At 36.7% G+C, this 27,237-nt stretch overlaps 1 protein-coding gene across 1 annotated transcript in view; it reads right to left on the bottom strand.

Moving 5' to 3' along the window:
- ARFGEF1 (ARF guanine nucleotide exchange factor 1) overlaps positions 1-27,237 on the bottom strand; it is an 81,780-nt gene that overhangs the window by 20,736 nt on the left and 33,807 nt on the right. Inside the window, exons 10-23 of the mRNA XM_084772893.1 lie at positions 25,049-25,283; positions 22,691-22,790; positions 22,463-22,602; positions 22,253-22,361; positions 21,831-22,032; positions 16,845-16,956; positions 16,436-16,641; positions 16,120-16,204; positions 12,416-12,587; positions 10,054-10,205; positions 7,480-7,608; positions 6,450-6,608; positions 6,091-6,241; positions 2,225-2,315 (exon numbers count right to left, since the gene is read on the bottom strand). Of these exons, the coding sequence (XP_084629019.1) occupies positions 2,225-2,315; positions 6,091-6,241; positions 6,450-6,608; positions 7,480-7,608; positions 10,054-10,205; positions 12,416-12,587; positions 16,120-16,204; positions 16,436-16,641; positions 16,845-16,956; positions 21,831-22,032; positions 22,253-22,361; positions 22,463-22,602; positions 22,691-22,790; positions 25,049-25,283 (2,043 nt within the window). The remainder of the gene's footprint in view (positions 1-2,224; positions 2,316-6,090; positions 6,242-6,449; positions 6,609-7,479; positions 7,609-10,053; positions 10,206-12,415; positions 12,588-16,119; positions 16,205-16,435; positions 16,642-16,844; positions 16,957-21,830; positions 22,033-22,252; positions 22,362-22,462; positions 22,603-22,690; positions 22,791-25,048; positions 25,284-27,237) is intronic.

Here is a 27,237-nt window from a genome sequence, read left to right as displayed (position 1 = left end):
CACTCACTTTAACCAAGATTTGGCTGACCTAGTTTCCTGAGGGTATTCAAGTGTTTAAGAATATGCTACACGGCTCAGCTTTGTGCAGCCTTCTTTCCTGAGTGCTCCTCTGTGCTCATGCCATGAGACTTTAGTACACACATATAGAATTTGTTCTTTTTACCAGGCGCTGGATTTTAAGCAGGAATATGAGGAGACTAAATCCTCACAGGTCATATGATATTCTCAACTTAAAATGCCACAACTAGATGTACATGATAAAGAGGAAGCCTTAAATAAAGGGACAGCTCAAATATTAATCTTAAAAATACTGTAATAAGAGCAGTTACCAATCACAAGGTAATACTATCCTTGTATCATATATATATAATGTATACTTATTCAATTTATCAATAAGTTTATTAATATCATATATATATTTACAATCAGAATCCAAAGTTTGTAAGCAGAGATGCTCATGCAAAGATAGGTACTCTTTCTTCACAGTCACTGCACTCGGAAATGCAGCGCCGAGGTTAGGCGGTCGCAGACTGACCCCAGAGTCTCTTGCATACTTCTGCACACTGCACAGCACTGGCATGAATTAAACTTGCAGCAGCCGTTTTCCATATGTTCTAGTTCCTTCGCTAACACAGTCTGAATGTCTCATATACAACTGATTTTAAGCTTCAGTGTAACAATGAGAAACAAAAGCAGGCTACGAACTGTAGAACCTCAGCTCCTGCTGAGGAATGGCTTAAGATGTTATGTACTGTTCGGTGGGGTAAAGTGAATTAAGTAATTTTAAAAGGTTGGTTAAAAAACAATACGGGAGAAAATCAAGAGAACTACATACCTTCTAGCCTGGTGGTTAGACTGAGCCCAGAATATAAAATACAGAAAAACTACAAAGCCCTCATCTCAACTGAAGTAAAAATTACTACACTATACAAATATGATCGGCTGATTTCTCTCTAACTGGAAGTATTCTCATGTAAAGCAAAGCCATAAGCAAAACAAACCAGAGTAAAACAATTAAGTAATTTAAAAGAACAGGAGAGAAGACATCAAAGAAATAAGGATTTAACTGAAGAGGGGAAAAAAAAAAGCAAGTGGGAGAATGTAGAGCAGTAAAATGGAGACTCTGCAAGCCAAGGGAAAGGGTGCAACAGACTGTGATGGCGGCAGAGTGGAGAGCAAGGGCGAGGACAGAGCTACCACAGCAACCACGGCCTGCGAGACCCACTCAGGCTGATGGTGGACGACGGGGACATGCCACCTGGTAAGGGCAGTCAAATTCCTATTCACTATGGTAGCCTTTCAAGGGCCACTCTTTCTAGCCATGTTCCACTAAAGCTAAGCCATGTCAGGAGCACAGCAACCTATGGATGCACTGATTCAAGTCTTTTGTGACATTTAAAATAGATCCTCCTTAAAAGGACAACAAAGATGACTTTCTAGAAGACAGGGACATCATTAGAATGGAAGACAGCCTGGGAGCAAAAGATCACAGCTACTACCCGGCTCTGGAGCTGTCCAGAGAAGAAGGGCTCTGGACAGATATTAGGCTGCTTCTACTCCCCAAATTTCTCTATGAATGAAAGAATAAAGCAAACACTGTAATCTTCAATACAACACTAGCTAGCTGTGAGAATGCATCTCCCCCTGCCTTCACTTTCATCTGATGTAAAGTAAATAATGAGTTATCCTAAGTCTCTAGACTAGTAAGCAAAGCCTGGTACATTCTTGAAAGCTTCACACATAAGTAGATTTTAAGTTGAATGCCAGTGTTCATTTCAATTTTGGGAACATTTACCTAGAAATGCATAGAACACAAGTATTATGAAGACCTTTCCAAAGATGCATATGAGAATTTCTAGCAACATCCATTCATTCACTGTATCCATAATGGTATTTTATACCATGTACCCAGAAAGATAAATTAAACTTAAGGTTCAGGGGTTGAAAAGAAGGATTAATTCTCTATAAGAGAGATCTGTAGTTTTTTTAAGATCAAGAATAGTATTTCTTTAATATTTTCAGTACTAATTGTAATATATTTTATACAATCAAAGTCTTTCCTGTATTTTACATTTGTGAAACCAAAATTAAAGGTACTTCATCATCTAAATCACAGTACATCAAAAAGTCTTGTATTATTTTGACATTTTCAAAAATTTTAAACAAGGAACAAAATAGGGCTGAACTAGTAGTCAAGTGAAAAGGGAGAAAGCGAACACCTTACCTGTCTACAGCAACCACGACACTCTGAGAGCTGGTTTCTCCAATAGACTCCTGAATACTTGCTATCTGCTTCCAGTCCACATTTCCTCCAACTGCCACATATAAGAGCACACAGCATTGAGGTTAGAAAAAATTCAAGGAAAGAATGCACTTAGGAGTTGTAAACCACATTTCCAAAGTCACTTATTTTCCTAATAAGGAAATGATGCATTGGGTGACACCAATAAGTTACATATCATGAACACACACTCCGTAGATATACTGCATAATAAACAAGACATAGTTATAAGACATATTTGAAAAGATCACACTAACTAAGAGCACTATGAATTTAGATCACCAAATTAGTGAGAGTGGACAAAATTCCCCTTAATCTTCAAGATATGCATCAGTTCTATTGCTTATTTCTTTAAATGATTCTGGTTGGTCCATTAGAATTTCTGTCAATCTCCAACCTCTTATTTACAAGGGTTACTTGAAAATTCTTTGTATAACATTCTCTTATTTATAAGAATCATTTCCTTTTGCTTCCAACTGTTCCATGTTAGACAGTAAAACAATATTCCTAGTTTTTAAAAATGTATTTTAAAATATTCTTTGGACTATGTGCTGGCTAGTTTTATGTCAGCTTGAGATAGCTAGAGTCATTTGAGAAGAGGGAATCAACTGAGAAATGCCCAGACCAGATTGGCCTGTGGTGTGTTTTCTTGACTGAGGATTGATGGGAAAGGCGAGCTCACTGTGGTGGGTGCCACCTCTGGGTTGGCGTCCTGGGTATTATAAGAGAGCAGGCTGAACAATCTATGGGGATGAAGCCTTTAAGCAGATGTCCCCCATGGCTTCTGTATCATGATGTTCAGGCCTCCAGGTTCCTTGAATTTTTGCCCTGACTTCCATGAAAGTGTAATATGAAATAAAACCTTTCCTCCTCAAGCTATTTTTGGTCATGGTATTTTATAATAGCAATGCCTATTAGAATGCCTAACTAAGACAGAAACTGTTATCAAAAGTGGAGTGTTCTTTAACAGATTTGACCGTACTGTTTGGGAGAAGACTGTGGAAGGAACTTGGCTGGAAAAGCCATTGAGTGTTCAAAGCTTGAGCAAGCTGCCTTGGGAACTAAGGATGAAACCAGTACAGATGATAGGGTCCTGGCCTGTCAAGTTTCACAGGGAAGTTTGAGAGTCTTCTTCAAACTATCCTGGGATGTTTGTGTGATACTTTTTGTTTTCTTTTTTTGGGACTGGGTTTCTCTGTGTAGCCTTGGCTGTCCTGGAACTAACTCTGTAGACCAGGCTGGCCTCCCCTGAGTGCTAGGATTACAAGCATGTGACACTGCACCTGGCTTTGTGTGGGACTTTGTATTAAGAATCTGTGTGGTCTGGAGCTGAAGATGGGGACAACTGATACCAGACAGCTGAAAAATTAGTGATGATTAGGAAAAACCCAACACCATTAAGGTATAATCTTCTAGAAAGTGTTTCCTCAGGGTCAGCACACAGAGCTGTTGTGTTCTAGAGTGAGCTAAAGCTGTATCTTTTTGCTGGCAGTTGAACTTGGTATAATGTAAGAGTCTCCCAGGAGGTACCAGTTGTAAAGGCATGAAGGGATCATGAAGAGCAGCTGAGCTTGGCACTAAGCGGTCAGGGAGACCGATGATGATAGTGTAGTCTCAGCTGAAGCAGAAGCCCCAGCACTGAAAGTGTCATGTAGAAAGGCTGAGGCTTTGTGGCAGGGTTAGAGACCTGAAAAAAGCCCAGGAGTGGCATATGCAGATCCCTTGCAGTGGAAACCCTAGCATTTTTGGAGATACCAGTACCATAGAATAGCTGCCAAAGACAGCAGCAGCAGCTGTGCAGCTGCCAGCCTGAGCCTATGACAAGGTGCATGTGCTGTGAACTGCAGAGGCTGCCCAAGCCCTTTGGAACCCAGATGATCTTGAGTGAATCCCAGGCATTGGACCCTGAGTTATTCATACTGTTGGAGTTGAGTTTTGTTTGACTTGGTTGTGACTGTGCCCTGGTTCTTCCTTCTTGGAATAAGGTATGTAGCTTATTTTTTATTTTACATTGAAATCTTTAGATCTGTTTTTCACGTTATCTACACATCTCTATTCCTAACATAGTTTATGCTCTCACAGTCTCAGTCTTGGACTGCTTAAAGTTTCCAGATTTCTTTCCCTCTACAATATCCTCTTCAATTTATTCTCTCACAAGACCAAAACTTTTTAAAACTGTCACCTTCCTTTTATTTACTACATTAAGGTAGAAAATTTTCAGCCTGCCATTTGTGTACTCCTCCTCAACACCTTAGTCAGTGTGTGCCTTACTCATGCTGTGTCAGTCATCATGCCCAATGTGAGTGAGTGCACAATGAAAGATTCCACTCGGTTGTTCTCATTTACCTTACTTAGCGACGTACTACTTATAGTAGTATTGCTTATACAGTCTAAAAGTCTAGACGTTAAGAATCAAGTCATATACATTTTTCATATGTTCCTACCCTAATCAATATTAAACTCGAAGTGAGTACTTAACAAATATTTGTTGATCCTTTTGACCATTCTCCTAGGTCCCAGGGCCTATAGAGCAGTGACATATGACTATGTTCAATGCTGCCTTTTCAGTTGTTCAGTCATCAGCACACATTCACTTTAGCACACATCTGTCTGTAAATAGCTTTCACTGTATCTCCTGTTACCTTGTGCAGTAATTACTATTGCTCTAATGTTTAGAGGTAGACTTTCAGGTTGCAAAGCTCCCTGTGCCAGTGCCGAGGCAGTTCTAAACTCCGCTGCTGGACCACCAAGCCTAATATGCTTGAACTTGACACAGCACGACTTTACACTTCACACTATGTTCTGCTATCACTGAGGTGTTCTGCCAGACTGCACTATAAAGATTACTTTAGTTGAACTACCACCAGGAAGCTATTTTACTCAATCCAACCTGAAATCAAAATACGGTCCTAGTCCCTTATCTTTCCTCATAGATTCACTTTTAGATGTGAAACCATTCTCAATTTCCTAAGGATGGCTAACAACAACAGAAACTACTAAAGGATAAAGACAGGAAATGTTCATAATGTAATGTTATATTACAGTATTGAAAAATAAACAGTGCGGGTACTCTGCCATATTCCTTACTGCTCCTGAAGTCATGCTTCTGGATAGCTGGGTGTGGGGTGTGAGGATGGTCAGATAAAAGTATTCCCTCATCTCTAATGCACATACATTCTTATTCAACCCTAACAATCCTTCTATTAGATGGTGTCTTTAGTTTGCAGTGGTGGGGACTGAATCTAGAACTAAAGTAGCTGGCATGTAAGCATGAAAGAAGTATGTAACTCACACCCACAAGTACAGAACTCAAACTTCTTTGGTGGAACTCTTTGCATTCATGACTGAAAACATATTATCTTTGATTCTTTTGGGGGCAGCATCTACTTTTGCTACTATTTTCATTTGTACTACTGGCCAGTTCATGCTTTTCTGAAAGCTTGGGAAAGAGGTTCTGACAACAGACTGGATGGGCCCACACAGTGGCTTTAAGATGTCTGAATGTGAACGGTATCTCTAGCTGCTCCAACTACCTCTCACCTTTACCAGCCTACACACTGCTTAGTCTTAGAATCAAGTGAGTTGAGTGTATCCTTTACATAGTCACAAGGAAGAAACTAAGTGGCTCTTAATCCTGTAAACCAGACCAAGCGAAGTAAGACTAATTTCTTACTTAGCCATCTTGCTTTTCTCTATAACATTGGGCAAAGAACAATTTTTCTAATTATATTTCATTGTCATAATAAAAATAGCATAACCTAGAGATTAATTTTTTTGATACTTTCTAAAAGGAACTTAAGACCTCTCACCTAGCCCAAGACCAACAAATTCATCAGGAGCCTGATCTTTTGTCCCAGTGAGGGACCCTTCTCTGCCTCTCACTGTCCCAGAAATGTACCGAGGCTTCACTCCAGTTCCTATAAGTTGTGCCAGCTCCAACTGACTGATGCACTTCAAGATCTACAATACAAAAAGAACAAAAGTGAGGTATAAAAAAATGTGTCCTAAAATATATGCAGTTAGGATTTAAAGACAGATTAAATTATAGATCATTACCAAAGTTGTGTATTTAAAATATATTATTGTCCACAATTAAGCATATTAGTGGTGGAACATTTAGCATCAACCAATTTTATAAACTGAATTGCAAAGTTACAAATGTTTCTACCTCATGCCAAGAATTTCCTAAGTAATTTCCATCCGTGTGAGCCACTGTGATGAGTGTTTTTATTGTGTCGATGTTCTTCTGTTTCATTTCAGTAATACCAGAACTCACTGTAAGTAAGGTAAATCTGGCTAGTGCTTGGACATAGGCATCTCTTTCCAGCTACAAGAGAGAGAGGGAGAACTGTATTTACAGGGTTGAAAACACAGCACAATGACTGGCCTCTAGTTCATGTGGAACCAACTGTGTATGTGGTTAGTAAATCTTAGCAGACATGTCATGGATTACACACAAAACTAAAAAATTATAATCTTAAAGTAAGGCAGAAAGAGCGTAAGTATCTTAAACCTAGACACAATCCAATGTGTAGATTCAATATGAGCTTTTCAGTAATCAGCCAATGAATTCATACAGTGAAAATAAATTTATTGAAAAATTTCTCCCAATTATATTGGCAAAAACCTGATATATAATTTTTTCTAGGCTGTATTTTGTAATGTACTAAGTCATACGACATTCACAATGAAACATGAAATGGGTTAAGAAAATAAAAATGTCTATCTAAAAGCTATCCTTAAAGCCCATAAACCCCTAGTATGATAAGTACTTGGTTCTTCTTCTTCTTCCTTCCTCCTCCCCCTTTTTTTTCAAGACAGGGTTTCTCTGTGTAGCCTTGTTGTCCTGGACTCGCTTTGTAGACCAGACTGGCCTTGAACTCTCAAAGATCTGCCTGTCTCTGCCTCCAGGGATGCTGTGATTAAAGGAGTGTGCACCATGCCCAGCAGTACTTGGTTCTTTTAAAGATAACTAGTTCTGAGGTTTAAGTTAAAAGAAATCTAAAATAAATATTTACAATGTTTAGAAACATCATACAGAATTGCTCTATCAGAGCTTCTCAAAATTTATTTATTTAAATTCCAACACAAATTTGAAGCTGGTTTTAAGAAAATCAGAGAAAAATACTATGAGTTGAACTATACTGATGGCATTATGTTTTTAAAAAAATGGATATGAAGGTAAAAGTCTTATTTACCTGAATGCTGAAAATGCATGCAATTCTGATCGCACATCTTATCCCTTCTAGGCAGAGAGAGGCTACTTCAGTATCGTCACAGTCCTGTAGACCCACACTGAATGCAGCTAGAAAAGGTGTCCAAGCCAACTAGAAAAATTAAAAATTTAAAACAACATGCATATCAAGTGATAACTGAGGTTCTTGGCATAGTAAGCAAGAAAGCTTTCTTAACTAGAGAAGAAAATTATGTTTCCTGGGCTTAAATAAATGGATGGTCATAAATTCAGTAATGACCTTAGGTATATTTTAATAAATTATTAACAACAACAACAACAACATCCCTCACAGGAATAATCAACATTCATATAAAGTCTTAAACTTTAAGACTTAAAATTATTTTTTTCCACGCACTGACCTTTGCAATAATCCACATTCTTTAGTTCCAATACAATCCCTTGAATCATTTTCTACTTGTAACAAGTTATCCTACTGTTTTCAAAGCCTGCTCTCCAATCATCATTCAGCCTGTCTTTACTGTTAAGTACTCACATTAAGACTGCAATATTTGCTTCCTAGTTGGACAGTATTTAAAATATTGAATAAACTATTCATTACACACTTTGGAAGAGAGTCCTTATTTGAATTTTATACTCAACAAACCCTGGTCCACATCTGTAATCTGAGTAAGTCAGAGGCAGAGTCAGGACTGTGAGTTCAAGGCCAATCTGAGACACCTGGTGAGACAAAGTCTAAAAAGTAAAGGACTTGGTAAAGTTGCCCAATGGTAGAGCACATGCTTAGCATGGACAACAAACAACAGAAATCCACATAAATGAAATGCCTGATACAAAATTATATTGCTTTTAATAGTTTGTTGAAGAGCTGGAGATGGCTCAGTGATTAAGAGCACTGTCTACTCTTCCAAAGGATCTGGGTTCAATTCCCAGCACCCATCTGGCAATTGACAACTGTCTGTAACTTGAGTTCCAAGGGACCTGACACCCTCACACCAGTGCACATAAAACAAAAACTTAAAAAAAAGTTCATTGAGCACAGAGCAATATGTACATAAAGTTATAAAGTTTAAATGTTATTTTACCAGTGCATTATAGAAATTACAAGATTTTTTTAAAAAAAGGCTCACCAAGTATACTATTTCTAACAGAACTACTTGAGGCTTTTTTCTATGGCTCAGAAAGTTTAAGGTAAAAACTTAAAATCTGTACACAGCACACAAGCTGCAGTACCTAAGTTCTTCCTGGGCCTCCCTCTACATCTACAACACTTGAAGATGTTGCTTCAGAGATGATGTGCAAGCATTAGGAATAGTATTTATCAGTTACAAAGTATCCCATAGAAGCAATAAATTATATATTCTGTGACAGGAAGAGCATACTTCAGGTTGAAAACCTGTGATATAGCTTAAAAAGAAAATACACATGGCTAGGCTAATGGAAAATATTTTTATCTTTATTAAGATTAAGATTAATCTAGGACAACTTCTTTATCAGATTATACCTAAATAATACTGAGCAGAATGAAACTACTGTCTGTCTGCACATAATTGTATAAATCTTTCTGAAATAAGACTTAGCAATGTAAAAAAAGTTCTCACGAATATGTTTCTATTCCTTAGTATCATAAGCCACATTACAGAAAATTAGAAATTATCTAGTCCTTTTCTCAAACCAATACTTATTTATTGAGTAACTACAAACCAGTAACTGTACTAGATAGTAGGCATGTAAACAAACTTTCTTCATAAAATAATGCTTATATTAAAAAAAATATGGTCAAGGACCTCCATAAAGGATTGGTACAAAGAAAGAGCAGATAATGTGCTTGAACTCAATGGCATAAGAGAAAACTCTCTGAATAGGACCCTGATAATACAGGCATGAAGATCAACAGTTAATAACTGGGACCACATGGAACTAAAAAAGGTTTGGTACAGCAAAGGGCACTATTATTCAAGTGAAGAAAGAAGAAAAAAAAAGGGTTATTGTATAGTGTATGTAGAACTAAAAAAAAAAAAAATCAACTGAATATCTAAAAAATAATAAAAAATCCAGCTGAAATATGGGTACAAAACTAAACAGTTCTCAAAAGATGGAACACAAATGGCTAAGAAACAAAGAAATGTTCAATATCACCTGCACAAAACTCAGGAAGAGCCTCTCTGATGGCTGATGCTGAACATTTCAGATTTTAGATTAGGTATTTCAGTTTGTTTCTTAATGGAACTTATGGCTCTAGATCTACTTAGAACCATCAGAACTCCTAGACTAGAAGTGTTGATGAGAGTGTGAGCCTTGGGATCACTTTGAAATTAGAATGAATGCTGAAGATTTAGGAATAAATCACTTATAACTGAAAAAAGAAGGCAAACTATTCTTTTTCTAATTCCTGAAATTACCCTTCTACCAATTACTTACACTGCATACTGTCTTTCACTCTTTAATACAGAAAAAAAATCATTAGTTAAACTCTAAATAACCAGGAGGATATCTTCTACATCGAATAGGCTCTATTATTAGACTTAAAAAATATACTGAGAAAAATTATGTGTACAAAGTTACTGGTAATTCTAACCTTAAACATAGGCCTCACGTGCTCCAAGTGTGTTGCACTTGTAAAAGGTGCCTGAACATGGCTCACAGCTTCCATGAGTGCTTTAGCTGTCTTGGCCATCTGTTCCATTTCTAAGTTATACAGAAGTCGTCTTTGTTTTTCACTGGCTACATCTGAAATAACAAATATTACCATTTAAAATAGGAAGTACTTTAAGATGACACTGTAAAGTAAATGCCAATAATTAACACTAATTAATAATAGTTCTATGAAGCCAGACAGAAATGATCACATATTGAGTCTACATACATGAAACATATGAAATAGGTAAACTCAGGGAAACAGTAAACTAGTGTTTGCCAAGACAAAGACAGAGGGGATGGATAGTTTTTGGAGTAACCAGTTTTTTGTTTGTTTGTTTGTTTGAGACAGGGTTTCTCTGTGTAGCCTTGGCTATACTGGACTCGCTTTGTAGACCAGGCTGGCCTTGAATTCACAGAAATCTGCCTACCTCTGCCTCCCCGAGCCTGGGATTATATAGGTGTGTGCCACCTTGCCCAATTCCAAATGTTTTAATCTTAGCCAGAGGTGATGGTTACATAACATTCTAAATATACTAAACAACAACAGAATTACTCAATTTATGTACTTATTTACTGACTGACTGACGGATGTGCTATGGACTGGACTAAGGGCCCTGCTCATGCTAGGTAAGTGTCAGACCACTGAGACACATCTCCCTTTGAATTTTCACTTTAGAAGTGTGAACGGCACCTTGGGGGTGGTAGAATACTATTTCGGAGTAAATGAAAATCTGTAATATAAAAAAAATCTCACAGAGCACAACACTCAAAATGAAATTATCAAGGAAACCAAACAAACATGGGACAGAGAACAGAAGAGAGGCAAAAACTGTGGAATTTGTCCTGAGTTAGCAAAACAAAAGGCTCCCAAGTAATGTTAGCATTCCCAGCACACCACTACCTTCTTCCCTTATCTGTTTTCTCACTGACTACAACCATCATGTATCAAATGAGGACAGAGAAAAATAAATGATATGGGGATGCTATAATCTAGGCAAAATGAAATCAAAGCAGAAAACAGACATTTGCTTAAGTGTAACAGTGAAGGCTTAATTAATATATTTAATGATGTAAGGAGAGCCGAAGCAGCACCACCAAATAAATTGCTAACAGATACTGCAGCAGACTAGAGTCAATGATATCTAGCTCCGTATCTGTCTTTCCCACTTGATCTCGTGGGTTTTACAAGCAACTGTCATTGAATAAAAGCTTTTTCATTATTTTGCCACACTGGAAATTTTTTCTGCCCACAAGTAACACCATTCTTCTTCTCTATTTTTACACATAAATACATATTAAAAATAGACATGATGAGATAAGGTGGAGATGGCTAAGATTATTTGAATTGGATAGGACTGCTAGAGGAAGACTAAGTTTCTTTGCCTATAGAGAGAATTTATTAAAATTCTTTCTGAATTTTAAGAAAGATAAGGAATGAGGCCAGTTATATTCCACTGACAGAATCTCCCTAATGCCCTGAGCTCTAATTCTGAAATTTCAGAACAGATTTATCCTAAAAATCTTATCATTTGTCCCATTGTTAAAATATTTTTATTTCAGTATTTTGTTCAAAATTGAGATTTTACTTCCAAGTACAAGTGCTTAGAAAGGCAATAATCTTGCCTCATCCACACCCAGCTTCTATTCATGTGTAATGGTAAAAAAAAAAAAAAGACAAAATTGTGTTACTTGTAGATGTCTTTTATTTTTTAATTCTTTGTGAGAGTTTTGCTCGTATGTATCTCTGTGTAGCACGTGCATGCCTGGTACCTAAGGAAGCCGGAAAGAGGGTCAGATCCCACAGACCTGGAGTTACAGATGGTTGTGAGCAGTTACGTAGGTGCTGGGAATCAAACGCAGGTATTTTGGAAGAGGAGCGAATACTTTTAACTTCTGAGCTATTTCTCCAGTGTTCTCTAACTAATTTCTTTTATTTCCAAATCCCTGCTGAAATGAACTGCTAAATGGACAAGCTAATATTTAAACACTCCTAACACTGTTAATTACTTAGGTTTTCTTTTATTAATCACTAGTCAAGTGTTTTCTTCATGACATTAAAAAAAAAATTCTATCACCATTTTAACAGTTCTACATGGTTTCTTTTTATTTTAAATTAATCAAAAAGCAAGCAAACAAAACAAAATCCCCTTAAGCACATACCTCCTTGCTTTTTAAAATTTGAGACAAAAAGGTTCCAGATCAGCTTGAAGAACATAGGGAAGCCAGTCGTAAAACACAAACCAAACCACACAACCATGTCTCCTCATTGAATATTCAGATTTGTTTAATCTGGTACTTACTCTGCTTAGTTGATTTTGTAGGGATTGTTAGTTCTTTTGTTTCTTTCATTGATATTTTTTTGCCAGCTATTTCATTATAAATGGCTGATAGGTACTCTTCAGGGAGATCTTTACTGTCATTGATACCTCGATTCATTTTAATGTACTGTTCCTTTGTCATTTTGTTTTTAACCTAGATAAAAAAAAAACATTATCACGCCTAAAAATCAACATAAAAGTTTCACTCATTTTAAAGAATTAAAATACCTGGTTAAGAGACTTTGTAAGTATTCTGAAATCTAGAAATGAAAAATATTCAATAAAACGTACACAAAAATGAAGTCATGGAAAATAAGGCACTGTAGGAGAGCGACACCGTGGCACGTATTCTGGCGGGCATACACTCTAGGTGGAAAGGATAAATCTGAAGAGGAAGGAGGGAGGATGAAAGATGACCAATGTGAACACAACCTTTACCAGGCTCTTAGAAAAGCCCACAAACTATTGGAAACAACAAAAGATTCAATTCATAGTTCAGAATGAACTACTTGCAAATGAAATGGAATTTCATTATCTAAAAAAAGTGGATGTAAAAATAACAGTAGTTAAGTATTATTTAACACCACCTATCATTTTCTGAGTTATCACAGCAACTGCACTACACTAGGTGACCTGGATGAAGCAGCTTGAGAATCATCTGTTTAAGCATCCTCATCAGGGATGGTCTACTTAATAAAGTAATGGAATACAAGTTGATTTATTTGTAAGATGTTAGCAGTATTGCTAAACATGGAATTAACATAGCAAAGTATATTACACACTATCTCCAGCAAATCAGACAGACAAAACCCAGTTGTCTTATGGTATTTCTGAAGAGAGACATTTAGCTAGACACACCTCTACCACCAAGAGTTAGCAGGATTCTAAAGGTAAGCCACCTTTAATATGCACTACAGAACAGTAATGCAGCAAGTCAGCACAGGCTTATAGATCTAATGTTGGAAAGCCCAGATCACTATATACAATAGCATGATATAATATAGGATATAAACAGGGCAAACAAATACATCAATGTAAGCTTACAGTACTCTGCAAGTCGACTCTAATATGCTAGAAAGTTAAACAGGAATTCTTTTCTTATAAAATATATCATGAACTTTAAAATTGAATTGGTTATTTAAGACAATAATACCAAAGAATGTAATACATTTAAAAAATTTATCTCAGGTCATGGCTTTAAAAACCAAAAAAGCAAGGTGTTGTACCTAAAGTTTTAAAAGACAGATACTTATAAAAAGAAAGAAAGGAAAACAAAACAAAATCAAAGTTATCATAATTTGAAGTAAAGGAAGATTAAAATTACCTGGAAATAGTTACTATGGCGAAATATTTTGGTGTCATGCCAATCAGAGGCAGCATGATGTCTTATGAAAAATATGAAGTAACTGTTAAGTGCCTGCATTTGGGCAAGGGCTCCTTTACTCAAAATCTTGTATGGAACATACTACTCTTGAATTTTATTCCTATATGATTAAATTAAGCTGTCCCTAGTTTGGGGTATTAACTATGTAAAAGCTGGTTATGACTATAAAAATACATAAATATACCTCAGAATAAAAAAAATCATTAACTTAGTCCATATATGTTAGGGGACTTATCCAATAATATTGAGGTGAATTATCATAAAGAAGAATGTGCTAACGATCATCTACATTTGAACTGTGTAAACCATTAAGAATGAGAAATTGGTATTAAGGAATTTAAAAAATTATCTGTATTCTTCAAAAACAATGTCATTTATTACAATCTATATGTTCCTTAATTACAAATCATTTAAGCCAAGACTGTGAGCTTAATTTTCTAATAGGCTATGTGGCTTCACAGGCACTCACTAGCCGTTCTACATACACAGGCTCATCAACACATGGTATCTAGTCTGCTGTGGAACCATCTGAGAGTAAGTAACTGCTGTCACTAGGCCAGAGCCCCAAATACACTTCATGGACTAGAGCTTTGTCCTGAAGACAAGACACTGTTTTCAAAATGATGTACCTTAAATGTATATATTCAGAACCCTTTAGAGAATTATTTTATTATTTTTTTAACTATTGTGTATGCCTATGACTTATATTTGGGTATGTGCATTGAATGCAGAAGAGGAATTGAATCCCTTGGACCTGGAGTTACAGGCAGTTGTGTGCTGTGTGACAGAGGCTCTAGGAGCCAGCTCAGGCCCTCTACAAGAGCAGTATACCCTCTTAACCTCTGAGTCATCGTGGCTCCAAACCCTGTTCAGAAATTTAACTTTTCAGTACCAAAAAAAAAAGATGAGAAAAATTTCAAAATATACATTTTTATACATTTATAGATATGTATAAAAGGACATGGTATAGCTTCATATGACATTGCTTATTTCTAAAACCAAGTAAGCCAAATGTTTTTTTTAATATTTGTTTATTTATTATATATACAGTGCTCTGCCTGCTTGTACACCTGCACACCTGAAGAGGGCATTAGATCACATTATAGATGGTTGTGAGCCACCGTGTAGTTGCTGGGAATTGAACTCAGGATCTCTGGAAGAGCAGTCAGTGCTCTTAACCTCTGAGCCATCTCTCCAGCCCCAAGCCAAATGTTTTTAAAAAGAAAATCTTGTAATTACAAGGGTATCTAACTTCAGGCTAGTATTACATAGCTCAAACTTAAAAAAAAAAAATCAGATGAGAAACCAGGTGTAAATTCTTAAAGAAAGATAGCTAAATATGTATTTTGTGGAATGTCTTATAAAAACATGGGTGGTGGTAGTGGAAAGAAATCATGAAAGATAATCAAAACACTAAAGATGAGCTGTTCTGATTATAATACCAATAACTACCAAACCAAATATAAATTGTTAAAACCTTTTTTTTAAGTCCTATACATTCATCTCTGGATTTTAAGGTAGGTATAACTTCACACATAATGCTTCCACATTATGTTGTATACTTTCCATATCAATCTCACCTTGAATATTTTAAAACACATAGAAAATGATCCTTAGGCTACAAAGTTTAATCTGCAGCAAACTGCAAAGGAATTAACTGTCTCAGTATATCTTAGTCTAACATATAATTTAACATATATTCAAGAATGATAACTATCTAAGAAGCTCTATTTTCTCTTGACAAGGTTTCATTTTGTAGGCCTGCCTGGGTTATGAAGAATAGGCTGGCTTTGAACTCATGAGATTTACCTGCCTCCACCTTCTGAATGCTTGGATTGAAGATAATGTACCATATAATGTGTGTATGTCTACATAAAGGTTGACCACTGGTAACTGTGAGGTATGGTGCAATTCTAATAGTGTTTTACACACACACACACACACACACACACACACACACACACACAATTTATATAAAACCTCTGGTACTAATCTCTCTGCCAAACTATGAATGTATTTTTTAAAAGACAGATTAAATATAGCATTTTCTATGTAAAGAATATTCAGAAGACCTAAAACATCTTTTTAGGTTAAAATTTGTTTCAATCTTTGTACAACAGTCAATTTGTAGACTGATAAATATTTTACAAATACTTATGTCATATTAGAATTAATATCAAATGGAAAGCGTTTTATTTCTCGTAATTAGTTTAGCCACATAAATTTCAGTACTTGATGGACTCAAAAGAATACACGTACACTACTGACTGTGAAAATTGATACAGAAAAAAACCAAACGTACCTGTGGACTGTGAAGGTCTGTGGTTAACATGATAATTGAGTAGGCCAAAACATAAGCAGTATCTGCACTAGCAAAAAGGGTTTGTCTGGAAAAAAAAAAGTGTTATCACATAAGCTTTGTTTCATATAAACAAGCCATTTCAAACACCATTTTTCCTGTTCTCCCTCAGGATCAACACTCTATCATGTATTACAATTATAGATGAATGTGTCAACACTTCCCAATAGTAGATAATATAAACTGTCTGAAGGAAGAGAATTAAATCTGACTATTGTGGGTATAACTGACAACCAAAAAGTATGTGAATGGTACTTACCCTTGGTTGCATTCTAAGTATCTTGCAGCAAATTTTTCCATTAACCGATCAATTTTTTGAGCTTCCCCTGGAAGACGGAATCCTTCCAGAAACAGACGAAGAGCTGAAACAAAGTCTTTTCCTGAAAAGTCATGTTGGTCTACATACGCATACATGACTTCTTTATTGAATTTGTCATTATCTCCCAAGAACTCACCCACCTGAGTCTAATGTAAAAACAAAGAATAGAAATTATCATTCAATGGCATGTTCCATTTGACATAATCGTTTATAAAACAGAAGATCCTAAGAACTACAAGCTTTGACCATATGGTTACACAGGCTCTAGTACAATGCTACCAGTTACTGTTTTAAACACACATATAAACTGCAGACAGAGGGTTAGAATGAAATGAAATGGTATTCTTACCGAGTCTAGTCTTTCTTCTTGATGTAAGAACTGAGCTATATCTTCAGGTGTGGTGCCAAGCATCCCTTGTTCTTGGAGGTACTGTATCCCTCTCTTTGGTTTCTTATTAAATCTAGATGAAATTAATAAAAAGATTAAAAAGAGAAAACTACTCATACTCCCTGAGAAGATTTTGCAGAACAGTAAATTACTCTCTTAATAGCACATAGAAAAGAGAAACCAACATAAGCATACACAGAATCACTGCACAGCACAAGATTTACATTTTTCTTCTTAGAAGAGAGTCTCAAATATGATGTGGGTCACTTCACATTGCCTGCAGCATGCCGGACTTTCTGATTCCTACCAACAGTGGTCAACTAGAGGTTAAGTGACAGTGCTGAAGAGGAGACAACTTAAGAAAAGACTCTGGCACAGTTACCTAAACAGGTAAGACCAGCTCATAAAGCTTTTCTCAGTACAGTTCCAATTTACCCCTTTCTCTCATGTATTCCTACACATCCTACTGAATTTCCTAAACCTAATATGTTTGGAGACTATTTTGAGTGCCCTTTGCAGTCTCTGCTCACATGGGAACTCTCCCTCATGCTTTAAGAGCCAACTCAAATGTTACTTAGCTTAAAAATAATCTACTTTGTACTTTTATATTATTTTGGTGACTCATCCATCATAAGTTACCTTAATGGTTCTTAAATGGTGTTTACCTCTCATTTTACCCATATTCTAATTCATCTTTCAGCTTGCTAGAAAAGCTATCTCCCTAAAAATGTCATTTCTCTGCCATCAGCAACTTCAGTTCTAGGGGATCTGACATAGCCTCCTGGCTTCTGTGAGCACCAAGAATGCATGTAATACACATACATGTACACGAAACACACATACACATCAAATCAATTAAAATTTAAGGTTAATGAAAGGAGGCTCTACCTATACAGTAATGGGAAAGCTATCATCAATACTGAGTAAAGACTGTGACTGCTCTCAGGATGCTCCTGTCAGTAAGTCCTCACCTACGCTGAGTGAGCCCAATGAATTCACTCATCTCCCAGAGTGAGCGCTGATAAAACCAGAACTTTGGCTTGTTGGTGGAACTTTACAAAGAAAGGGTAGACACTGCTTAGCCACCAGCCTCAAGCCCCAAATTCTCGTAAAAGATGGTACGGTTGCTTGTGGTGTTACTATGTCACATGGTATAAAAAAAAGCAAGATGTTGAAGTTGTAAAAATAATAGCATTAAAAACTTGTGCATAAAGGTTAAAATAGCAAATTTTTTTCCACAATGGAAAAAAGGCTTTAAAAGCTTATATAAATTATGAAACTCTTAACAAACTATTGAAGAAATGTAAACAATGAGATATAGGACAAGACATTGGCTTATTTCAGCACTACAATATCTAACCTGAAAAAAAAAAAAGAGCCATCTTCTTATAATATTGAGACCAATTGGGGGGTGGGACTATATTTATCAACTATGACCCACTAACTTTTTCTACAGGAGCATGTCTCACAGAGGTAATAGTCCTTTTTGTACTTTAACAACCCATATTTCCTGGCTAAAGGGGCTTCCAAAAAAACCTGCTGTCAAACTCACAGGTTTTGGAAATTATTCAGGATATCCAAATGGTATCCCTGGAACACTGCTAGACAATTCTATAAAAAAAAAAAAGACCCAATGGTTTTATCCATCTCTTTTTAAATGTCAATTAGATGTTGATGTCTGGTTGTGACTTCACCAAATGAAGTTTGGTTTCACTCAGGTTTGGCTCATACTGTCCACCTCCACTGGACATTACAGCTGGTGCATGGGCAGAAGCATCTGTTGCTGCTAAAGCGCTACCAATAAGACATTTACTTTATTTTTTTTCCTTGAAAAATCTGAGGTTCTTTTGTTATTAATTTATTCATATTACAACTCAATTGTTCTCCTATCACTTGTATCCTCCCCTTCCTCTCTCCCTCCCACCCCACCCTATTCACCTCCCTTAGCTCCATGATGGGGGGGGTATCTCCTCCCCCACTTTATGGTCACAGGCTATCAAGTCTCATCTTGGTAGCCTGCCTATTCTTTCTTTGAGTGCCACCAGGCCTCCTCACAAAGGGGAGGTCATCAAATATGGGGCACCAGAGTTCATGTCAGAGTTAGTCCCTGCTCTCCACATAACTGTGGAGAATGTCCTGTCCGTTGGCTAGATCAGAGTAGGGGTTTGGTGTTTACTACTTGTATAAGACATTTACTTTAACAATTTACTTCTCTTAAAAAGCTTCAAACAATTATACTTTGATCTATCAAAATCAGCTTCAAACAATTACACTTTGATCTATCAAAAACAACTTATATCAATCTAAATATAAAGATGACTGTTTCTCTGACTTTATCATTCACTCTACAGGGATTTTCTGGGATGAAGGTTCTGAGACAGTTCAGCCAACTAAACAATCATGTTTCAACTTACTAAACAGGACTTAACGTTAACCGTGATATGAAAGATTTTCCTCACTGACTTTGTCTGTTAATGTTCCTATATAAGGCTATGATGGAGGACACCCAATGGCCAACTTATGAACTTACGCTGGCCAATGTAAAGCATCTTAAGCCCTTAAATCAATCAATGGACTTTCCAGAATGTGTTCTGTCATTCCTGTTAATGCCTCTGACAGAGCATACCAAGGACTCTCTGGGGTGGTTTTTCTTGCCTGACTCTTCCTCTAATGACTGCTGTGACAACTGTGCTCTCAGTAGGAGTTACAGTAGTACTAACAGTCTCACTTTTTCCATGTGACAGATGCTATCTCACATGCACATGCTCCAAGGATGCATGCTGTCATTATAGGGGCTGTCCTGCATTCTGGATCTTTCAATTAAGTTTTACTGTTGATCTCTTAGATTAGCTCTCCTCTGAGGCACTTACACTGCTGTCCCTCCCTCATCACCCCTTTTGTCAGCTTTAAATAGTTAGAAAAAGTTGTACCCCAAACCCTAACAGTAGTTAGGGTGACTTCTGAGATGGGGAAATGAAGAACTGGAAGTCAGACAGACTTCCTGGTAGGCAGACAGATAAGGAGAGAGGCCATAGCTAGATAATAAAGATGGTGAACTTCCAAGGTGACTGACTGGATTCTTTCTTGGCCCCTAACTTAAGACAAAAACTTGGAAGCTTAAAACGAATACTTTTTGGACATTTTCTCCTGAAAGCAGGGCTCCCTGCTGATAGAATGGCTCAGAACAAGTTTGATGCCAGATCATGACTTGTTTACACAATGAGCCAGTCAGCAATCTTGTCTTTGTCCAGAAATGACTAACTCGGAATTAGGGGAGGAAGACCCTTTCAATACTTAAAATTCTCCAATCCTCAAAGAAAAGTTGGGTGTTGGTTTCCTGAGTCCCTTGCTTTTCAGGGGCCCTTTTCTGTGTGTTTGCTTCCTCACTCCTCATAAAAGCCTTTCCTCAATTAATTAGTTAATTGACTTAATTTAAAAGATAAAGCTATCTTAGCATATGTTGATTTTTTTGATAGCCACTATAAGTTGCCCTTCAGCCTCTAAGTAACCCTCATTAAACCCACTGGCTCACCAAACTACACTTAGAAAGAACAGCTCATTTAGTCTGTGGTTGGTGTCCTATACCAGATGAGATGTTTATTTACATCTCCCTTAGAGAAGTTTACACAGCAAAAGGTATCACATAGATTCTGCCTTACAAGACCTAGGAATACAGGCATGCAACACTACATCCCAGCTCAGCTACCTTTTGACAAAAAAAATTCTAAAATACAAAACAACACAACACAAACAGAAACCCTCTGAAAAACATTAGAGAAAAGACAGCATTTTCAACAAGTGATTCTGAGAAAACTGGACATCCACATGTAGAATGGAAGAAGAAGAGGAGGAAGAGGAGGAAGAGGAGGAAGAGGAGGAAGAGAGGAGAGGGAAGAGGAGAAGGAAGAGGAGAGGAGAAGGAGGAGACGGAGGAGGAGAGGAGGAAGAGAAAGGAGGAGGAGAAAGAAGGAGGAGGAGGAAGAAAAAAGAAGAAGAGGAGGGGAAGAGGAAGAGGAAGAGGAGAAGGAAGAGGAGGAGGAGGAAGAGAAACAACAACAACAACAACAACAAAAACAAATTAGATCCCTATTCTCTTATCCTATACAAAAATCAATTCAAAATGAATCAAGAATTCTATGTGTGTGCCTGAGTATGGAGGCCAGCAGTCAACCTCAAGTGTTGTTTCCTGGGCTCTGTCCACCTTGTTTTTTGAGACAGGGTCTCTCATGGGCTTGAGCTCACCAAGAAAGCAAGGCTGGCTGGCCATTAAATTTGCAGTTTCTTTCAAGCCCTCAAGTGCTGGGTTTAAAAGTAAACCACCAGGCCTAGATGTTGGGAGCCATGCCAAATTCTGCCATGTCAGTTAAAAAAGAAATAGACTCATTATTTTGTTCGCTAAACAAGAAAAAATTTACAAGGAATGTCTCTGTAGGTCTTTTGTAGGTTGTTTTAGAAAATTTAGGAGAAAAATTGATTTCACAAGATCAGAGTCTAGGAGAATAGCCAGGTTAGAATAGGAAATGACTGCTTAATTTTAACAAATAAAAATAAAATTCCTAGCAAGAATGAAATGTGTAACTAAACTTGAGGAAACAAAAACCTAAAAGGAGCAACATAAATACTCGAATTTTCAAACATTACATTTTTTCATGTTATTATGAAATCAGATGTAAATAAAACAGTGCAAAACGACATCCTCTGTTCATCAACAGCACATGATACATGGTCCAAAATTAACACAGAAGAACCCACAGGTCGGGCATCTTATGGATCTGCTCGGGCTAGACTTCAGTGAAGGAGAACTAAATACAGAGCCATTTAATTTTTAGGTCCAAGAGAATAAAGAATAAATGAAAAACAATGAGAAATGTAGGGAAAATGAGGGCAGAGTTGGCACATTAGTGGCTGAGGGATGCTCTGTAACATTTCTGTTTCAAATACACTTACAAATCAATCCCTTGTTCTATTATTTCTTTTTGCTGCTTTAGGACCTCAAATTGTTCTGGATTATCAGTGCCAGACATCTGTGTACTGTAGCTGCCAATTCCTGATGATGATGTGGACTCTAAGGAGTTTAAACTTCCATATCTGTTTATAGTCTCAGGGTGTTTGATTTCACTTATCTCTTGCTCTGAGGGTTTTTCCTGACCTGTAAGAAGAAATGTCAATATAGATTATAGTAGTCTTGTCTTTGTATTTATAACTAAACTGGAAAATTTAAGTGTAAGTTGAAAATAACTTTAATGCTTACAAGGACTTTTCATTATGTTACATAAATAAATACAACACAAGACTATGTTTATTTAAATATCTTCCAACTTATCACCGACTGAAAAGAATGGAGAATTAAACTCAAAATGATATCTTACCAAGGGTCGTTTGAGAGTTGGGATTCACGTATTGATCCTTACTCCATTCAACCATACACTTCAAAATTGAAACTAAACATTCTAACCCCTTTTTTCTCAGACTCAATTCCTATAATAGTTCAGAAATAAAATAAAGACAAAAAGATCTTTTAAGAAAATGCTTGTCTCGTCCTTGGAAAATTTTAAATTAAAAAAAGATTAAGCTCTTACCTGAACATTACTCATACCAAGTTCTTGACTGCCCCGTCCTTGGGCAATTTTTGACAAATCATTTACGAGTCTTTCAAATATATTTGCTGCATTTAAGTCACAGTCATAATTTACATAAATATCCACCACACTCTGAGCATCTGTGATAATACAATAATCTTAGAATATGAGCATTTAGAATATAAGCACATTTCATCGCAGAAAATAATAAAGATTAATTCCAAATACCTGCACAGATCCTTGTCAGTGTCTGAATAACCATCCACTTATGATCAAATGAGCTTGTAGATGTTTCCAAAATGTACAGGAAAATTTCTTTAAAGAACACCTGTGACCAGAAGAAACGTCGACTTAAAGTACTACTTAACATCAGATGCATTGCCCTTCAAATGCCCCAAAGCCACAGAGCACACTGAGTTCTGTCTTTGAACAGCAGCTTTGTTTGTCATCACAGAGTCTTGACAAATGAAATGCGTGAAGATACGGAACTTTCCTGGGTGATAACTTCTTAAACGTGACTGTAAACTAACGTAACTGTTTCTTACTCATCAGTTATCATTTTGGACACTTTAATACAAAGCAGCCCTAAAGGCTCCTAGATTTCAATGTAGCTGTTACTCTAAAAAACATATAGTTTTCATATGCTGTTTATTTTTCTAATTATTCATAAAAATAAAAATCTTGACTCAAAACAGTATCTCTTACTATTCTTTATGCTGAATATTATGAAGCACAATTAATCTGATGAAGAATTTTTCAATTTGAAAAGTAAAAATATTAAAACTCAAATCATTTTGGGAAAGTAACTGTGACCTAAGGCCAATTAATTTCCACCACATCAGCATGTATACTACATTTTGTGGTTCCAGAAACAATCACATTTATAATAAAAGTGACATCTTTCTCTCTTCCAAGAGTTAGCCAGCCCTATAAAGTGCTCTTATTTTGAAGAACTCAAAACAATGATCACTTATCATGTATTTTCTGTGGACATTAAGCACTACAAAGATATGAACCAGAGCTTTCTCAATAAGTACTGTATACACATCACATGGCTTATATGTAAGCATTCAATAAATACCCAGGGCCATGGCCAGTTACAAACATTCTATCTTATCTTCCCAGAATGCAGTAACAAATGCACAGGCGTACAAAGGAGGCAAATACAACTGCTGTTTAATCTTTAAAAAAAAGAGTTCAGTTTCAATTATACAATATCACATCACCTTTGCAAACTTAGGTTTTGATAATCAGAATAAGAAAACAAGTGCTACAAGAAAATCCATGAAACACAGGGATATAGGTCTATTTTCCAATATGACCTAAAGGTCTAAGAAACTGAACAGGATCCAGTAGGCACAGGCACCTCAGCAGAGTTATCGTAAGCTATACATTCTTTCCTTCAGTTTTTATTTTTTAAATGTACACAAGATTAAGATAAACATTTATATATAAATTGTCTGCTCACAACTGCTTAATGGACAAAATCCTTTTTCTGGGTATGCCTAGAAAGATGTTGATACAAATTTACAGAAGTAGGAAAAACTATAGCCACTACCCATAGTTTACAAAATTGGACTAATAGGCAATTACTATTATTCTAATATCCTATGCCTAAAAAGGAGCTCTCCCCACCCCCCCCTTTTTTATACAGGGTTTCTCTGTGTAGCCTTGACTGTCCTGGACCTACTCTGGAGACCAGGTTGGCCTCAAACTCACATAGATCTGCTTGCCTTTGCCTCCCAAGTGCTGAGGTTACAGGTGTGCACCACTGCACCCAGCTAAAATTATCTAATTAAAAAAAGTTGAAGATTTAGTTATTTATACATATGAGGACTCTATTTGCATGTATGTCTGCATGACAGAAGAAGGCACCAGATCTCATTATAGATGGCTGTGAGCCACCATGTGATTGCTGGGAACTGAACTCAGGACCTGTGGAAAAGCAGCCAGTGTCCCCTTAACCATTGAGTCATCTCTCCAGCCCCCCAAATTATCTAATCATCATCTCATCATCAAATGAAGGTTTCTGGTTATTACAGGAGTACAAATTCCAATCTTTTGCTTGACACTTGTATTTACAGTTTTTGAAGACAGTGGAGGAAAATTAGATAAAATTAATCACTAATCCAAATGCCTAGGATTCTTTCACAAATATATGACAGACAAATATAGACACAAACTTTTGACTTAAAACTAAAGGTCCTTACTGTTTCATTCCCATAGTATTTAAATGAATTTTGACAGAAACCATAGAAGAGTAACTTATAAAGATAATGCCACTATTTTAACAATGTCTTTCTTTCAGTTTCTAAGTACTATTGTTTTAAATGTACACACGTTTTCAGCTAGTACAAACTTCCTGAACACAAATGCTGTTCCTTAATTTTGCACCTTATTGTGTAACCAATACCTAGCACTTCAGAGACATATGTTAGCCAAATAAATGAATACACAAAATGAAGCACATAACACATAAACATTTTTTCATTTTATGGGAAGATTTCATTTTTTGCTAATATAACATGAAACAAAAGAAATAGCCAACAGGAACCTTAAAAGTTAATGTCTAAATATAGAACATACCTCAATTTGCATCTTCAGGTGTGTCTTGAAGTTTGACAACAAAGTAAGAAATATGGAAAGGGAAAGCTCAAAAACCTCGGGAACAGATGAGACTCCATTTTTTGAGAGTGCAACACACAGATACTGCTTGATAGCATTAATAAACATCTCATTTGTCCTGAACACAGGCCCTGCATTCTGCAGAATGGACAGAAGTAACTGCAGTGAAAGGATCTTGGACCGTAACTCATGGGACCTGCGAGGTGAAACACAAAGCACAGTACACGCACACGGTCATCACAGTGTAGCCGCAGCCCCGCCGTGCGCTGCACACACCCCAGGTGCTCCTCTGCAGGCACACCACTCCATGCTGTCTTTGCAAGTTTCCTCTATTTCTCACTTCCCTGTCTTCACTCCAAACCTTCCCATATGCCCCTCCTCACTCTCTTTAAGATTCATAGCCTCTATTTTCCTAAAATTAAAAGTTGTTATATACATACATGCAGATCCAAATGCTTATTTTGTTTTTTCGAGACAGGGTTTCTCTGTGTAGCCCTGTGGACTGGCTTTTGTAGACTAGGCTGGCCTACCTCTTCCTCCCTCAGTGCTGGGACTACAGGCGAGTACCACTGTGCCTGGCTCCACATGCTTCTTAAATGGCTAAAAACTACAAGTATTTTAAACATAAGCTTATTATTCCCCTAGAAAAGATAAAAATAACTTGTGAATTTATGCCTTGTATCTTTCTTTCAAAACTATTTTTTTTCCTGAAGCATGGTACTAACATCACAACTATAATCCTTACAGATCACCATGCACGTAGTGAAGGTATCTGCTCAAGGTTCTGTGTTATGCTTCTGTTGATTACCTAACATTTCAATTAATTTTTATACACATACTTTTTTTTCTCCCACTGAAAATTATCCCTTAGGTTGAAAAGACCAAAGATATTCACTTGGAGGCAGTATTTCAAAGGCAGAGAATTAAATGCTATAGGACTTTTTAAAAAACTTATTCCAAATACTGTATTCAGCCACATTCACATAGTATATGAGACTTCATTGCTCTTAGTTTCTAACTTAAAATGCTTATAGTTGTGTCAAGTAATTCACTAATCTCAGTCAAGGAGTTAAGTATTCCTACTAAGGAATACTTAATTTTATATCAATAGTTTATCACAAAAAATGCTACCTCCTTTGAAATAAAGCTAGAGCCAATGGTATCAGAACCTTTTATTGAAGTCATATTGCCAAGCTAGCTATTACTCTAAATGTGCTACAGAAGTATTAGTACCCCAAAATGCTGTTTTAAATTACAAACAATGAGAGGTAAGACTGGAAATACATACTGAAAAGTCCTCATGTTGGGTGTTCTGAAGCCTACTACTTCCAAGTTACCCCACAGCGTCCTTTTTTGCTCAACTCCTATAATAACTAGATCCTGCAGGCTGCCATTTTCTAGTATTTGAGTGCTGTTACACATGTGCTTCAACTTCCTATTCTTATCCTTGAACAAAACGCCCTTTAGGTAGTATGTGCTCAAAAGATCAGCTTGTTCTTGTTTTCAAGTACTTATTACGCACCTGTTATGTACAGAATTAACAAAAGATTTAAGGATTAAATGATCGTCTTATCTGATAAATTAAAACATTTTCTGAGACATGTTTCTCACTATATAGTCCAAGCTAGCCTTGAACATATGGCAATCCTCCTGCCTCAGACTCCAAGAGATGTGATGACAAGACTATATCACCATGCGTGGCTAAATTATACTTCTGATGAGCAATCAAGCTGGAAATTTCATGTCTGCAATTTTTGATAGGTAGTTTCAAATCACAATTGGAGCTGAAACTCTCCATACGTCATTGCTTAGCAGGGCAAGAAAATGAAAAGAAGGAAAAACAAAACTGTGTACCTATAAAAGTTTCAGATTTTATAAAATTCCAATTTTTACATTTGACTTGTGAAAACTAAACATTTGGGAGTAAATCACAGCAAAAATGATCTTCAGTAATAATCCTAACATGTGGAGATCCAACAAAGGACCACTTGGAATGCCATTTCTCTGGCACCATAGACAGCTTTTTTAGGCACTGTCTCTCAGTGGCCTGGAACTTGCCAAGCAAGGACAGGCTGCCTGGCCAGTGAACTCTTGGAATGTGTTTGGTCCTGCAATCCTATCTCTGGGCTTATAACTATATGCTCCCAAGT

This window comes from Acomys minous, assembly GCF_964271855.1.
Source record: "Acomys minous genome assembly, chromosome: 1".
Taxonomy (NCBI): domain Eukaryota; kingdom Metazoa; phylum Chordata; class Mammalia; order Rodentia; family Muridae; genus Acomys; species Acomys minous.
The sequence above is the reverse complement of the archived record's forward strand: the minus strand, read 5'-3'. Positions and strand labels throughout refer to the sequence as shown.